Source organism: Oncorhynchus mykiss, chromosome 16 (assembly GCF_057628025.1).
Source record: "Oncorhynchus mykiss isolate SJ-2025 chromosome 16, ASM5762802v1, whole genome shotgun sequence".
NCBI classification, from domain to species: domain Eukaryota; kingdom Metazoa; phylum Chordata; class Actinopteri; order Salmoniformes; family Salmonidae; genus Oncorhynchus; species Oncorhynchus mykiss.
Window position 1 is genome coordinate 20,828,962 of NC_143037.1, and position 17,220 is coordinate 20,846,181.

The 17,220-nt window shown below is 41.8% G+C and overlaps 1 protein-coding gene across 2 annotated transcripts in view; it reads left to right on the forward strand.

Annotated features, from left to right (window-relative positions):
- ift38 (intraflagellar transport 38) overlaps nucleotides 1-16,139 on the forward strand; it is a 29,812-nt gene extending 13,673 nt beyond the window's left edge. Inside the window, exons 5-13 of one of the 2 annotated variants that reach the window (XM_021565185.3) lie at nucleotides 287-466; nucleotides 7,410-7,505; nucleotides 7,869-7,952; nucleotides 8,055-8,188; nucleotides 12,969-13,110; nucleotides 14,210-14,282; nucleotides 14,533-14,643; nucleotides 14,902-14,954; nucleotides 15,835-16,139. In XM_021565185.3, the coding sequence (XP_021420860.1) occupies nucleotides 287-466; nucleotides 7,410-7,505; nucleotides 7,869-7,952; nucleotides 8,055-8,188; nucleotides 12,969-13,110; nucleotides 14,210-14,282; nucleotides 14,533-14,643; nucleotides 14,902-14,954; nucleotides 15,835-16,014 (1,053 nt within the window). In that variant the 3' untranslated portion in view covers nucleotides 16,015-16,139. Of the gene's footprint in view, nucleotides 1-286; nucleotides 467-7,409; nucleotides 7,506-7,868; nucleotides 7,953-8,054; nucleotides 8,189-9,617; nucleotides 10,823-12,968; nucleotides 13,111-14,209; nucleotides 14,283-14,532; nucleotides 14,644-14,901; nucleotides 14,955-15,834 lie in introns of those variants that run through there. The other variant, XM_090202211.1, reaches the window with a different exon arrangement.
- The last annotated feature ends 1,081 nt before the right edge of the window (nucleotides 16,140-17,220 follow it).

Below are 17,220 nucleotides of genomic sequence, written 5' to 3' on the forward strand. Positions count from 1 at the left end.
TATGCACCGAAGCTTAGGGACCTTTAGCTGTCGGGAAGAGGGGTCCAGAGAAGTTGGATTCACAGCCACTCCTTTTGTTAAATGAATTTGTCTGTTTGTCAATATTTTGCTTATTTTGAGACCGCCCATATTTGTCTATCGTATATCTTATTATTTTGTAGTAACTGTTCTACAAGGCCACTTTAATTTTAGCGCTATCGTCTTTAGAAAATAAGGGAATGTGTAGTTTACGAGGCAAACAGGTTTTTAAGAGGGGAACTCAAAATGTGTTTTCACCTGATTCCAGGCAACAAAGGCTCACATCAAGGTGAACACAAAGCGTCTGTACCAGGCTGATGGCTACGCTGTGAAAGAGATGTTGAAGATCACCTCAGTGCTGTACAGTGCCATGAAGACCAAGGAGATGGCCTCAGGGGACAAAGTGGAGGAGGACAATAGTAAATTCAAGTTTGACTTGGGTTCCAAGGTGAGAATGACACTGTAACATGTACATGTTGCCAACTCCATGTAGGCCTACCTTCAAATATGCTAGCTCCATGTACCTTCTATGTAACAAAAAAAAATCTACCAAATGAGAAAAGATCTGCAAGAAATTGTTATTTTTAGGAAGAAATGGCGTGGAGGTCCAAAATGGTTGACCGGTACTGTAGGTTTCTACGGTTCTGCTGAAAGATTCTGTTTAGCCCATAGATATGACTAGGTTAATATTAGCAGGGGACCCCTGACATAGCAAAGACTGCATGGGGTTTCTCTGTTGGTGTTACAGGGTTATTGGTATTGTAATATATTCAGCCCCACAGACAAGGAGATAATCCCAGCCCTGTCTGTGAAGACAGTTCAGACCTGTTGGGGGTTCGACCACAGATGTGACAAATGGACAATTTTGCTTAAGGTTTAAACAGATTTTTTGTTTTTTGTTTAAAACGGTAAGATAAAGTCATAAAATTCCACGTCAATTCACAATGCAAAATAATGGTCCTATTATGACTGCTAGGGCCAGGCATTGAAGTTAAAAGTATATCTACCGCAGTCATATACCCTTGAAAGTGCCTCGGTTACGGCGTTTTTGTTTGTCTGTAAGAGTACACTACGGCTTTTTAACACTAAACCGCCTGGCTTTCAGCCTATAAGTACCCGCTAGAGAACGTTGCCGGGCGTCACCTTTAGCATATGCATCAGATGCATATCCACCCACAATGTGTACAAACATAAGCACCAACTCTTGTTAAATAGTGCGTAAAGGATGAATTGCATGAAGAAATATTATTGGAAATAAATCCATGTAGAAATTTAGCCACAATAGTGTAAATTTACAAAGTCCTAGTGAAAAACATGGGCCTGGACTTTGTAGAATTACACTATAGGCGGATTAGCATCGTTTGCTTCCCCTCGCTCATCAACTCGGATAGCGTCAAGGATATGTTTTTCAGTATTCTAAAAGTCTAGTGCAACACGTAGAATGTTTTAATTTCCCCTTATGATACATTTAGTAATAGTTATAGTAAATTAAACAGTCCTGTAACAGCTTCTTTTGACAAAGTAAAAGAGAATGATACAGTATTAACCCGCAAGTCACGCCTTCAAATTAAAATCATGAGCGCCAATGCTGATGGGTAGGCATAACACGAACTCGTCATCACACTATTATTTTTATAAATTAAATCAACCTCTTCACCATCCTTATCATTCAGTTAGGCCTAGTTTAATTGTGAAGTAACGTGCACAAGTATCACCCATTCATTCTTATCTATAACCTTATTTTACCAGGTAAGTTGACTAAGAACACATTCTCATTTACAGCAGCAATCAGGGGAATAGTTACAGGGGAGAGGAGGGGGGATGAATAAGCCAATTGGAAGCTTGGGATGATTAGGTGGCATGATTAGGGGTGTTAACACCCCTACTTTTACGATAAGTGCCATGGGATCTTTAGTGACCACAGCGAATCAGGACACCCGTTTAACTTCCCATCCGAAAGACGGCACCCTATACAGGGTAATGTTCCAAATCACTGCCCTGGGGCATCGGGCTAATATTTTTTTAGACCAGAGGAAAGTGCCTCCTAATCCTTTTGGTCTCTCATCCAGGACCAACCCTGCTTAGCTTCAGAGGCAAGGATGCAGTGTGGTATGCTTCAGTGCGGAGAGAGACAGAGACACATGCCCTAGTGCCTGGCTGGGTACAAACATCCTACAGCTCATTGTCTTGCGGGTTAAGTTGTGAATAGTTGTGGGGTAAAAAGGCTTCTCTGTTTGTGAGTTGAAAAATTCTGACATGAGCAATGTAAAATACAACCATTTTAGGAAAAGTCAGGGAAGGACATAGCTTTTTTGTGGTAGGAATCGATTCCTAAGATTCAGTATTTTTGTAATGGATGAGACTGATTTTAGTTGCCGTGCTTCCGAGAACACAAACACTGATCTTTCATAGTGAGCTAGCAAGGGACGGAGAGAGACAGGAGGGGCGTGCTGGAATGTTGTATTTCGCAATTTCTTGTCTTTCAATGTCTCGCAACTTGAGTAATGCAGGGCTTTATCATCAATTAATAGGCTAGGATATTTTACACGCAACAAACCGAAGACTGAACACACACTCGCATCATTAGCGAAGAGAAAGAGCTGGCGAGACAGTGATTTGAGTATTGTGGAGGGGGGAAAACCGTTGTTTTTCAATTACGGATTTATCTTAACGTTAAAGATCCCAATTTCGTTTAAACGTTCACACCCCTAGGTTCGACCCTCCTAAATTGGTTGGGATTTGCATTTTGACCACTTTGGGCATCTCTGTACACACTGTTGTAGATCAGAATCTTAGAAGGAATGAAAAAATTATATATTTTACTAGACAATTATCACAGTTGATTATGACAAAGTATGCCATAACAATTTTGTTGATATTAGTGGCGCAGCGGTCTAAGGCACTGCATCTCCGTGCTAGAGGTGTCACTACAGGCACTCTGGTTCGAACACAGTGCCACTGACCAAAGACTGTGGGTTCTCCTTCTCCTTGGCCGATGTAAGACATTTAATCGTGTTCACCCTCGCAAGGTTGCCGGCCCAGACGGCATCCCTAGCGTGTCCTCGGAGCATGCGCAGACCAGCTAGCTGGTGTGTTTACGGACATATTCAATCTATCCCAGAGATGGCCACCATTGTTCCTGTACCGAAGAAAGCAAAGGTAACTGAACTAAATGACTATTGCCCCATAGCGCTCACTTCTGTCATCATTCTGGACTCCAAAAGCAACAAGCCCATCTCCAGAAACTCCTGTACCCCTATATAGGTCCTAGGGGGACATTTAAGCATATACCTGATACCATTATTTTGCATGACCTGTATTCTCTTTTTCAGCTTTTTTGATAGCCCACTATACCATGCAGAGCAGGCATAATCAAAATTACACTGAATCAAGGTTGAGACATGCAGTTTCTTAACTTTGCTGTTAAAATATCTAGTGTTACGATATAAACCATTTCAATTCGTTTGCCATTTTAGAAATAGTTTTAGCAGCAATCTGGTCTCCAGAAAGGGATTGATCTAGGGACACACCAAAATAAGTTACACTTGTTTTAGATTCATTCTCCTTGCCTGCACAGTTTACCTTTTATTTTGTCAGCCCAAAACATCTGTTTTGTTAAAAAAAAAAACGTATTCAGTTTTTCCCCAAATGTCGCAACATTTTGTTCAGTCAACCAATCTCTAGCAAAATGCAATTCCTCTATGTAAACTGTGTCCTTGACTGATATCAGCATAAAGCAGGAGTTTGCAGTTTACTGTATCTGGCATGTCATTAACATATATAAGAAATAAGAGAGGCCATAAAATTGATCCCTGCGGTGCTCCACAGGATATTTCTTTGGCCTCTGACAGAACATCACCAACATTACGTACTTGGGTTCTGTTGGTCAGATAAGACCAAAACCAATTCACTGCTACATCATTTAGACCCATGCATTTCAGTTTCATCAGGAGAATATCATAGTTCACAGTGTCAAAATATTTCAGCAGGTCTAACATGATCATACCTGTATAGCTCCCCTTCTCACTTTCCTGCCACAACAACTATCTAATACACACAAAAGTAAAGGAATAAGAATATATACACTACCTTTCAAAGTTTAGGGTCACTTAGAAATGTCCTTGTTTTTGAAAGAAAAGCAAATGTTTTTGTCCATTTAAAATAACATCAAATTGATCAGAAATACAGTGTAGCTATTGTTAATATTGTTAATGACCATTGTAGCTGGAAACTGCAGATTTTTTTGATGGAATGTCTCCATAGGCGTACAGAGGCCCATTTATCAGCAACCATCACTCCTGTGTTCCAATGGCACGCTGTGTTAGCTGATCCAAGTTTATCATTTTAAAAGGCTTATTGATCATTAGAAAACCCTTTTACAATTATGTTAGCACAGCTGAAAACTGTTCTTATTAAAGAAGCAATTGAATATCTGGAGCATCAGCATTTGTGGGTTTGCTTACAGGCTCAAAGTGGCAATAAACAAAGACCTTTCTTCTGAAACTCATCAGTCTATTCTTGTTCTGAGAAATGAAGGTTATTACATGCGAGAAATTGCCAAGAAACTGAAGATCTCGTACAACGCTGTGTACTACTCCCTCCACAACACAGCACAAACTGGCTTTAACCAGAATAGAAAGAGGAGTGGGAGGCCCCGGTGCACAACTGCACAAGAGGACAAGTACATTAGAATGTCTAGTTTGAGAAACAGACACCTCACAAGTCCTCAACTATCAGCTTCATTAAATAGTACCCGCAAAACACCAGTCTCAACGTCAACAGTAAAGAGGCGACTCCGGGATGCTGGCCTTCTAGGCAGAGTTGCAAAAAGCAAGCCATATCTCAGACTGGCCAATAAAAAGGAAAAATTAAGATTGGCAAAATAACACAGACACTAGAAGGCCAGCATCCCGGAGTCGCCTCTTCACTGTTGACGTTGAGACTGGTGTTTTGTGGGTACTTTGTCCTCTGTTACCATGCACAGCTCAAACAAATAATTTGTGATACCTTTGCTATGGTTAAAGTTGTTAATGAAAGACTGGCCATTGTGTCCAGAGCAGGTCGGTAACAACTTAACCAGAGATGAGGCTATAGTGGTAAAAAATATATATATTTGCAGCCTTTGTCTGGTCATCACATAACACATCATCAATATCCAGGCCAACACTACAGGATTTGACCTTATGGAGAGTTTTTGAGACAATGTCCTTTAACAATTTCCACAGTTTACGAGTCTGATGTAAGTTGTAATTAACAGTGTCTATGTTATGTTTGGATTTGACCTTATCCATTGTGTATCTGGTTTATACAGTTACTATAACCATCATAATCTTGTAGATTTGTCCTTTTGAATTTGGCCAGGTAGGGATCCCTTTTTCTTGTGAGGTCTAAGATCTCGGAAGTGATCCATTTCCCTGACCGCTGTATGATTCTAATTTGTTTCATCGGAGCCAGAGAGTCGAGTGCAGACAGAAACATATCTTTAAAAGATACCAAGCTTGATCAACATCACAGTTTTGTACATGAGACCAATCCAACTTTCCAAGTACTTCTACAAACGTTCCTTTGAGTATTGTTTCATAGACCGTACCTTCATGTAGTTGGCTCAAGTAGCTCAAGTAGTATTTTGGATTTCTTACGGGTACAGTAGGTTGCCATATGATCACTAAAAACAATATTTAAGACTCCTGACTGACAGACATTCTCTTGGTCTGATGATACAATAATCAAATCCAAAGTTGACTTACTTTCTACACACCCGGGTTGGCTCAACAATCAGTTGTTTCAGTTATACAGGGCATTTACTAGTGTACATTTCTTGGGTGATAACTGCACATTTGTATTACAATCGCCAAGCAGAATATATTCTCTATCAGCAAATACATTGTGATCACAGCAATTTGATTCAAGTAGTCATAGAAATTATTCTGCTTAGGAGTCCAATAGCACACACCAACAACTATATTACGACATTTAGGAAGAAGTTTATCTACTGGTGCAACCTCAATCCATCCATTTTCAGATCTGAATGAGGATTAAAATGCACATCATTAAAACGCACATGCCGCCACCATTTCAGTCAATTCTATGAATGCTATAACCAGGTAGCTCAACCTCATTGTCCTCAATTGACCCGTCGAGCCATGTCTCAGTCACAGCAACTACTGCAGCCCAGGTGTTAGAAGCGAGGAGCTTTAATTCCTCTAATTTCGGCAGCAGGCTCCATGTGTTGACATGAATAAAGTGAAGTCCTTTCCGATTGAAACAGTCAAACATGTCATTTTCTGTGCCCACTGCTGACACATCAACTATCTCATCTAGATTGCACTCATCATCCCTGCTTGTGTCCGGCATCGCAATGTATGCTGTTTAAACATAGTGCCAGACATTGGAAACAAGCGACGTGTTACTTTGAGACTTTACAGCTTCATCATATGACAAGGGTTGGATATCCCCACACTTACTTGGCGCTTTATGCTTATGTTGCAGAACGATACATTGCATGAGGCACACAGATGCAGTCCTCCATAACATTCAGGCTGTAATCAGTACTTGAACAAATCAATAACTACTGGTGACAACTCAAAACTAGCAGTCACAACCAACAGCCCTTAAGTACTGGGCCCAGATTCACAAAACCTACTTGAGAAAAAATGTCTTAACTGCCATTTTTCCCCTTAGCTTAACATTCTTCTTAAGTCTTTAGTTAAGTTGCTATTCCTCAAAAAGATTATTGGAAATGTTATTGCGCTACTTATGTTGTCCTGAAGCAAAAAGTTAAGAAGAAATTTGATTATTGAAAATAAAGTTAATGGAAAAATGGTTAATTCTAAGATAGCTGAACCTGTGCCTTAAACTCAGGGCAGTGAGAGAAAAAGCTAATGAAAGCAATTGAACATGTTTAATTCACTCACAGACTTCATCTGAAAGTTTCATTATTGATTATTTTAAACCCAAAAACATGTTTTAGAACAGTAATTTCAGTACGAAATATGCTAACATGATTGCTAGCTAGATAGCTAAATAGGTTGCCTTGCAACAAACATTCGTAAGAAGATGTTTGAAAAGTTCATAAGAAAATCATTAGATCTTAAGATATTGTTGATGAATTACACTTACGAACTATCTTATGAACTTTTTTTCCTTTAACTTGTGTTTTGCGTGAAGAAGTGTTTTGTGAATCTGGGCCCTGGTGTTTTTCCCCACTATTACAATATATTTAGTTATTGATGATTGTGGCTGGTGACACCACCATGAAAATTGCACACAAAAAAGGAAAGGAAAACAACTATCGTCAAGAAATGTTATTTTCTGTATTACGTGTTGGTGTTTTCAAATGTACATTTCCAGGCTTTTCCCTCTGAATTCTCCTTCTCTTGTCTGTGATCCAGATTGCAGACCTGAAGGCAGCGAGGCAGCTGGCCTCGGAGATCACGTCTAAAGGAGCGTCGCTTTACGACCTGCTGGGGAAGGAGGTGGACCTGAGGGTGAAGGAAACAAACACACACACACACAGGCTCAGAAACACACCACGGCTGGGGAAAGCAATCAGACATTTTGACTGCATGTCTGGGACTGTGGGTGACGGTTTGACAGCCCCCCTAATATGTGGAGATGTTACCAAAGACATCTGTATCATTTAAAGTATTTGACACGGCACTTGATTTGAGGAGACATTGGAGCGCTGCAGGCAGGCACACACTGGTTACTTAGAAGTATGAACCCCACAAACCTTGGGGAAGAATGTCTATGCAATTCCTCACCAGAATCTATGTGAGAGATTATAATGACATGTTGTCTTTGAGAGTTGAACCTTATCATGTTAATCCTGTCTCTTTTTTTCATTATAGGAGATGAGAACTGCTGCCATCTCCAGACCCTTGGAGATCAATGAGACAGAGAAGGCCCTCAGAGCAGCCATCAAGGAAGTTTTGGTGTGTATTGTCTTGAGATACAGACACGGCTCATATGTCTGTTCCACCAGCATTCACTCTCGATAGCAACCACTCTAGCTAATGTCTTGCTCTGTGGTCCAGGAAAGCGTGGATAAAACCAAAGACATGCTGAACAACGTGTCCTCAGATGAGACCAGTCTGGAATCCAAAATGGAGAAGAAGAAACAGGAGCTGGAGAGGAATCAGAAGAGACTCCAGACTCTACAGAGTGTACGGTGAGTTAGGAGAAACTTCTGTGGCAATTATGTGTTTAAAATAAAATATATATATATATTTAGAAGGACTGAGAAGCTCTGTTCTGATGACTTTTTAAAAGGACATTCTACTCCAAAATGAATGAAAATACAATTATGCTGACACCATCTAAAATAGAATTTCCACCTCGAGAAATGAGCCCAATAACATATTGGTCAAATTATTTTAACATATTGGACCGTGAAATTAATTTAACATATTTTAACATAGGCTATATGCATGGTCCCTATGATCAGGTATGCTATTAGCACTGAGCATTATAACCTGTAGCCCAACTGACGCAGCATAGTGGCTATAAATAAATAGGCTGAAGCATTGTGTTGCCTATGTTCATTTACTAGGGATGTGCATCTTTCCCTTTCAAGATGATTTGATACGTGTCTAGATACATGGGCTCCGACACGATACAGGAAGGATACGTTTTAGTTTGAAATGATTCGAGAAAAGTTTGATATGATTCGATGCACTAACATTTGTTGCATAAACATGAATTTTCTATTCTAAATAAAAAATCTGCTCATGAGCTGGATCTGAGATGATGTGTGTGTGTTTATGGTGTATGTACTATTTTATTTATTTAACCTTTATTTAACTAGGCAAGTCAGTGAAGAACAAATTCTTATCCGCAATGGCGGCCTAGACCGGCCAAACCCGGACGATGCTGGGCCAATTGTGCACCGCCCTATGGGACCCTCAAAGTGATTTATGTCCTCATTATGAGATGATCAACCCTGTATATCTAAAAATGACCATATACAGTACACTGATTATTTAAAGCAGAACTACCAAAACTATTGCTGATGGTGAACCTGAACAATTAAAATAATGTATAGCCAGATGTCTCCGGTAGTTTACTTTCATTCTTGTAAAACCCAATTTTCAACTGCGCATAGATCACAATAGCCTAGAAATGACATAGGTTGTCACTCAACCAATGAAGCCTAATATCACATCACGCAAGCCATTGTAGCGTTTGAATGCGGAAGGTGCCGCGCAAGATCAGGAACAGGTTGCCTACCTCGTGAAGCTGAAAATAGTGCGCGGTTTGATTAGGCTACTGATATTGCCTGGTTCGGCATGCAAAATGACTTGTAGATTGAGAAATTGAGTTGAGAAATAAATCAAGTAGGAATGGAAAACTGGGACCCCCCCCTTTTTTTAAACAAAGATCATTAAAACTGCTGTTTTTGTGATTGCAAGAATTGTTGTGCTTTGACTGCTTATAAGAATGCATGTTTCCCTCCCTAAGGCAATTGTAACTTGAATGCATATTGATAGGAATATTTATCTTGCATAGAACACACAACAACAAGCCAAATAGGTAAATAGATCAACCATTCTACTATGGGGTTGTCAGATTTTTCTGTTCATTACATGTTTTGTTTGCAGCGGGAAATTAAATGTGGACTGTTCGAGCATCTTCAAAATGACTGCAGCGGGAAATTAAATGTGGACTGTTCGAGCATCTTCAAAATGACTGCAGCGGGAAATTAAATGTGGACTGTTCGAGCATCTTCAAAATGACTGCAGCGGGAAATTAAATGTGGACTGTTCGAGCATCTTCAAAATGACTGCAGCGGGAAATTAAATGTGGACTGTTCGAGCATCTTCAAAATGACTGCAGCGGGAAATTAAATGTGGACTGTTCGAGCATCTTCAAAATGACTGCAGCGGGAAATTAAATGTGGACTGTTCGAGCATCTTCAAAATGACTGCAGCGGAAACACTGCTAAGATCGCATGGCAAATGTGTAGAATTGCAGGATATTTGCTTTAAAACTGCACATTTTCTCTCAGATCCATGGCAAATGTGTAGAATTGCAGGATATTTGCTTTAAAACTGCACATTTTCTCTCAGATCCATGGCAAATGTGTAGAATTGCAGGATATTTGCTTTAAAACTGCACATTTTCTCTCAGATCCATGGCAAATGTGTAGAATTGCAGGATATTTGCTTTAAAACTGCACATTTTCTCTCAGATCCATGGCAAGATGTGTAGAATTGCAGCAACATTTTTGTCACTGCGGCCAACAGGAAGGCCTCTAAACTTTCAGTCGGCGACCGCACCATTGGCTTCGCACCACTTACGTCTCATTTTGATCCAAAAAAATCCCTGGTTATCTCCAGAGTTTTTAAATAGTTAGAACAAATAAGTTGAAGCTCTGGTAACATGGATAACTATTGAAAGATGGCTGCTATATGTTTTTTTCCCCTACATTTTATAATAAACACGATGCAACTTTTGGTAGATAGGCTGCTGGCAGGTTGCAGTACAGCAAAGCCAAGTCAGCCAGTGCTCATGGTTCTCACAGGGGAAGTGAAATGAGAGGCTACATTGACTTTGCTCATGATCATGCACACCACAAATGACATGTAACTAACTATAAGTTCCTTAAATTGTATTTCGCGGGTGCCTTTTCATTATCTGGTTAGTAGACACTTGTGGAGGTGCAAAATAATATTTTAATTTGCCCCACGGCTCAGGTGGCCACAAGGCTATTTGTCTCATCTCATTTGCAGCTGTTTCTGATTTAATAAACAATGCCATACTGGTGGGTGGTAACATTCAAATAAAACCCAGCCCTTAAACAAAACGTAAGCCCGAGAAGTATGTGTGTGTCATATCATTCACACGGATTTGCATGAAGTGGGCAGTACGGATTTGTCACTTCAAAGGCCAAATATATCATACTTGGGCTAAAACGATTACTTATTGACTTAAATCATTGTGCAAAATCATGGGTAAGCTCTTGCCATCATCTTTCAACTCGAAAAAGTTGATTTCTACTGTTGTGGGTGTTTTAAAGACATTGTAGGAGGCAAATCCAGACAGCAAGAAGTATGATAGCACATTGATTAAGGTGTTTTTTTTATTTTTATGCTCTGACATTTGATGTGACCAAAACATCATAGATATAAATGGAATGTGCTCAACTCTGTTCTCACAATCAAAACAATTATAGCAGGGTTGTAGAACCCAAGAAACAATCTAATAATTTAGTAAAAAAGGACAGCACACACTTGGCAAAGTTGCAACAAATACATTTCAGTTGTTTTATGTAAGGTAATATACATCAGAGGAGCGGTTTAACTGGAGAATCCCTGGATGCTGTTGTAGTGCATCTTAAAGACATGCTCTGGTACTTTGGTGACCAGGAAGTATTTTTTTTAAACCTCCCGGTTTGGGCTGGATGTCTCAATGTGTAGTTCATACATGCTTAATCTATGAGCAAATTACTGCTTTACCTTAATTAGCCATGAAATCCTTAGTTTGAAAGTGACTGTTTTCTGGAGACTGAGCGACGCCATTTTCCCTAGATTTACCCCCATGTAGGCCGGCCACCTAGCAATTTGAGTTTCAGCCAACGAGCTTCAGCCCCTCACCATTTGAGTGGCAGCTAGCAAGACACACACACAGCAGCGAGAGAGAAATGACGTAGTGCACATATCTGCACATTTGTGACGACGTACACACTTTTTGGGGACCACTTTTGGCTCGTGGGTGCTAATTTCAGAACTACAGGCAAAAAAATATACAAGTACCGGAATATACAAGTACCGGAGAATATCTTTAAACAGGTAGGCCAAGTGCTTGCTTGCCCATCTGACCACACCCACTTTGCTCTTTACAATCACATTGGGTGCTTCCTGGAGGAGGCGGAGTCCTCAAAGCTGCCCTTGGAAGCTTTTCTCTTCCTCTCCCTCTGCTGGGCCTTCTCTGCCCCCTCCTCGTCCTCCCTGCAGTCCGGAGCCTTTTTCTAGACTGGGACTGTGTACAGGACCAACAGCCGGAGGTCGTCTTCGAAGTCATAGTCCGAGATCCTCCACCCTCTCCCCTCATTGGTTGAAAACCTGATAAGCAACCCGCCGGCCTCCACACCGGCTCTCCACAGCAACCCAGCTTGTTTCGAAAACTACCCAGGATTTGAATGTCTTGAGGGTAGTGGGGAAGTGCCATCAGGATTCCTGTGGTACTGGTATTCCTCCTTGCCTCTGTTGTAGGTCTATTAGAAGCTCAGTTAGTGAGGCACCTGGAACAGTGGGGTGCTGGATGATCGGGAGAGAAAGAACCCCCCCCCCCAATAGGTGATGGAGGATTCTCATCTGACATGGATTCTCTGCCTCTGCGCCATAGAGTAAGTCATGCTCAGCGGAGTGCAGGTTGGCCACCTTTCCTGTCCAGAATAACAAACTTTCCATCCATATCCATACTGCCTGGAAAGAGAAGTCAAACAAAATGGTCAGAGCTGACTGCAATTTGAAGACCCATGATTTCACTTACAGTACAGCACTAAAGTTACTATCATCTAGAGGCTAACTTTTGCCCCAAGACTGTCCTGATTCTGTATCTCAATATTTGTTCATAAATACCTGGGAAGCGGTATAATATATATATTTTTTCATTTTTATTAGAAATGAACACCGTGTACAATGCTTGAAAGATTATTGAATCAACTTTGCTCATGAGTTAAGCAGTAAGCACGTTTTTATCTACATGCCTAACTCTTTTCTCTTGCACATCAATACATTCTAGCAGGGTGCTAGTCTAGAAGCCAAGAAACAAAAATCCCATAATATAGAAGTGAGAGTCCCAACACTCTTGAAATAGTTGCAGATTTTTAAAATATTTGTTTTATTACATTTATTTTTCTAAGACAATGTCTTATTTATAGCTCACAAACATTTCAGCTTAACACTAGTTTTCTCTCACTCACACTCACACACCTGTTCCTCTCCCAGGCCAGCATTCATGGATGAGTATGAAAAGATTGAGGAGGACCTGCAGAAGCAGTACGAGACCTACGTGGAGAAGTTCCGTAACCTGAGCTTCCTGGAGCAGCAGCTGGAGGACTACCATAGACTGGAGCAGGATAGGTTTGAGGTGAGCGAGCGTCCTGCTCAGTCATAGGGTTGTATTTGGTTGGTACCATAGATGTCAGGGGGCCTGTTCAAGAGAGTGCGATGTTACGGGAATGTTCACAAATATACAGGTAACTGCCAGAATAAAGGAAACGCCAACATAAAGTGTTTTAATAGCGTGTTGGGCCACCACGAGCCGCCAGAACAGCTTCAATGCACCTTGCCATAGATTCTACAAGTGTCTGAAACTATATTGGAGGGATGCGAAACCATTCTTCCACATGAAATGACATAATTTGTTTTTTGTTGTTGGTGGCGGAAAACGCTGTCTCGGGCGTTGCTCCAGAATCTCCCAAAGGTGTTCAATTGGGTTGAGATCTGGTTATTGAGATGACCATGGCATATGGTTTACATCGTTTTCATGCTCATCAAACCATTCACTGACCACTCGTGCCCTGTGGATGGGGGCATTGTCATCCAATGGGTGTATTAGACATGGTAGTTAAAATAATGGCCTGCCCAGTGTAGCCGGTGCTATACTGCACCGCTGTAACTCTGCGTTGTGTGTGGTTGATAGAGACTATAAACGTGGACTTTGGAGATCAGGTAGTTTTAATCAAGCAGAACTGACTCTCTGCATCCTGCGTCTGCATCCAAAAGGAAATAAAACATTTGTAGAGCCACACATGTTCTGAGAATCGTCGCCTCTTTCTCTCTCAGTGCATCAAAATGATTTGAGCACGAGCACGCCGGGCAAAACGTAAGTGCACACTCCCCTTCTCCCAGGATGCAGGCATGCATAACAAATCAACACAACAAATTGATATATGAACCTGGTGAAATTCACATAGTACTTTAGCAACTGTTACACCAGCATTTTTATACATGACCCTAAGCATGATGGGATGTTAATTACTGAATTAACTCCGGAACCACAGCTGTGTAGAAGCTTAATAAAAAATAAAGTTTCTATCTGCAACATTGAACATTTCACCTCACTGAACACACCCCTGGTCTGAATTCTACTGGCTGTTACCTCAAAACATGGTCTTGGCTGATATATTGTGATTGACAGATGTACAAAAGGCTATATCGACTTCTTTTTCTTTGTTCTATCTCAGGAGACTGAGAACACCCTTAGGATGATGCAGCACAAACTGAGGGAGGAGGAGAGGAGGCTGATGAGGAGTGGAGGTGACACGCGCTCAGTAACACACACTTGTATGACACACTCAATAAACCACAATCGACATCACGCGCTTGATGATACACACACAAATTGATGCTCGAACACAGTCTCACGCATAATTTGAAAAGTAATCAATTCCTATTCAGAGGTAAAACTCATTCTGCTTGCATTGCACATGTAATATTCTTTGAATGCCATGCTTTAATCAATAAATACTGCCCTTGGCCGTAATACTCTAGTTGTATATCTCCATAGCCAAAGACGAGGACTCCGATATGGACATCCCTGAGGACGAGGGTTCAGACAGTGATATGGAGGATCGCAGACCCTCTAAACCCCGTCCCACCAGAAATGGCCCTATGACAGGTACTAACTCTCTACTCTAGCGTTTACCCCTCTTCCTGAGGCAATGTCCAGCCAGGAGGGCCACCGTGTGCTATGGCGGCTTTCGTTCCAGCCCTGCTCCAACACACCTGATTTAAACTACAGCGTTTGAATCAGGTGGGTTAGACTGCAGTTCAGCTGGAGAGAAAAACCTCCAGGTTCCAGAGTCGCCCACCCGTGTCCCCACAGGGACCCAGCTGCCTCATATCACACTTGACCTTTAAACCTCTATCCTAACAGGGAGAGGCGGAGCGCGGCTCGTCGGCAACATGCAGGGTGGAGACAGCGAGGAGGTCAGTAAAGGGGTAACCATGACGATGACGAGCACCAAAAAAAATTATATATATATTCACTCCTTTTTAGAAACTCAACTCATTCACTCCATATTAAGTGATACCTACCAGTGAGGTATGACTACAGTCAATAGAGGATAATGCCAGCCTGAGACCGCTTTTCCGCAGGCAAACGAAGAGTAGGACAAGAGAGCACTTCCCAGGTAACGCCACCCCAAAGGACAGCACGTCCAATAGAAATGAGACTGGGAGGCAAAAGCGCTTTGTAATCTGTCTCCAGTGTCTAGAGATCGGTTTGTCTCCCATGAATTTGTGTATGGAGACTTCTCTGGCTAGATGCACAGAGCCCTCTTCTTTCTCCATCACTCTCTCTCTCTCTCCCATCTGTTCTTTCTATTCCTCATCTTTCTGTTCCTCATCTCATATTTCTCTTGTTTTATCCCCTTTTCACTTAATTTCCCTCCTTTTCTCTCCACCATTCGTATTTCAAAAGCCCAAAGCGGTTGCGTCCAACTCACTTCCTCGCGCTCCCACACGGAGGACAGGAAAGGTTGGTGTGGGACCATGGGATCTAGTCTGTGGCATCTGCCCCTAGCCATGATGGATGTGAACTGAGCAGATCACATGAGTAGATCCGATTGGCTAGCTCATTAGATGGCAATATCTGATTGGTAGTAGTTTAGAGTTTGGTTGCACTGCACAGGGAAATGTTTCCCTAGGTGGTCGTATTAACACGAGCTGAGCGTTACCCCATGTACCCTGTATGTGTGTAGAATTTCCCGAACCTCCTAGAACCCATCAGACTTTGGCTTGTAGTTGTCTTAAGGCACTATCATGCTAAGGTACGAACCTTGTTAGCTAACTCTGTCTGCTCTTTCAGACAGAGGACAGCGAAATAGACGTGGACGAGGATGATGATGACGATGAGGAAGGTGAGGAGGAGAATGAGGATCTGGAGGACGACAACGACAGTCTAGATGTCCCGGCGCCCAAGCCATCCCGTCCCTCCAGGGGACCCTTGAGGCCCCAGCTATTAGAGGAGAGCGATAACGACTTTTAAGCTGACACACACACACACATCCACCCACACTGTATTACAGCTCGTGAGCACTGAGGACAAACAAAACACTTTATTCCATATAACCTAATAATGTAATCATATAATAAACACTCTGTCCAATCTGAGCTTCCTGTTTGTGGGTGTTATCTAGCTCCGCGGTCCACCACTCAGTAGTAAATGACTGAATCATCTTGACAGCATGAGTGCCAGTAGAGCCAGGTAGGAGGAGAGCTAGCTACAGTAGCACTCCTCAGTTCTCCTCACACGGGGCCGTAACGTTGGAGACTTCCTGCTGGCCAGCAGCCGGAGCCACAGCCACTCATTTTGACAAATCACCTTCACTCTGCTGATTCGGCCCTCTTCACTCTGTCCTCTGCCCCATGTGGGTGGAATGGGGTTGGACAGCCCTGACCTAGAGCCTGACGTGCCACGTTTCAAGCATATACTAGCACAAATTTACAGTCCTGTTGAATATTAAAACCTGGATTCAATCCGATCAGTGAAAAGAAGACCAGGTCAATTTGGTCAACAAAAGTGTTTATTATTTTGATACATGAGGCTTATTTGTATTAGAATTGACGTTTCATAATGGTTAGGTTATTACGACTGCACTGACATGAGTGGATGCATGTGGCATTTTGGCAACAAACAAAAAAACTTTATATCAGAGTGGTGCCCGGTGGACACGCGTATCTGCACTCTCATTGGCTAGAATGGTCCCACCTGGTCAAAGCCTCCGCCCACCTGCCTTCTATCAAAGACAGTATAGTGCTTCCATTTCCATCTTTGAGGGCAGGTATTTCCATTGTTGGTCTCTATGAACGTGGAAACATTGCCTTTAAAAGGTCCGTAGCTGACAAAGCAAGATTGGATTGAATTCCGGCCTTACGATTCAGATTGACATCCGCATAGTATTGTTTTGGCGCGGTCGGGAACTGCGAGCTATCAAATCCACAAGAGGCTCATTGCGTTACCTTATCACAGACACTGCCATTGGATGCAACGAAAACACACGTCCACACCTGACTATAAATCGACAAATCCCATGCACCCATACAACTTCAAACACAGAATTAGACAGATCGGCTTAAATCCCCTCCCCATCCAAATGAACATGGAAATTTATATCAGCCCAACATCAATGGTTTGACATTTGAGTCATTATTTCTAACATGGATAGAAGATACACTTTCTAGTGCTGTTTTG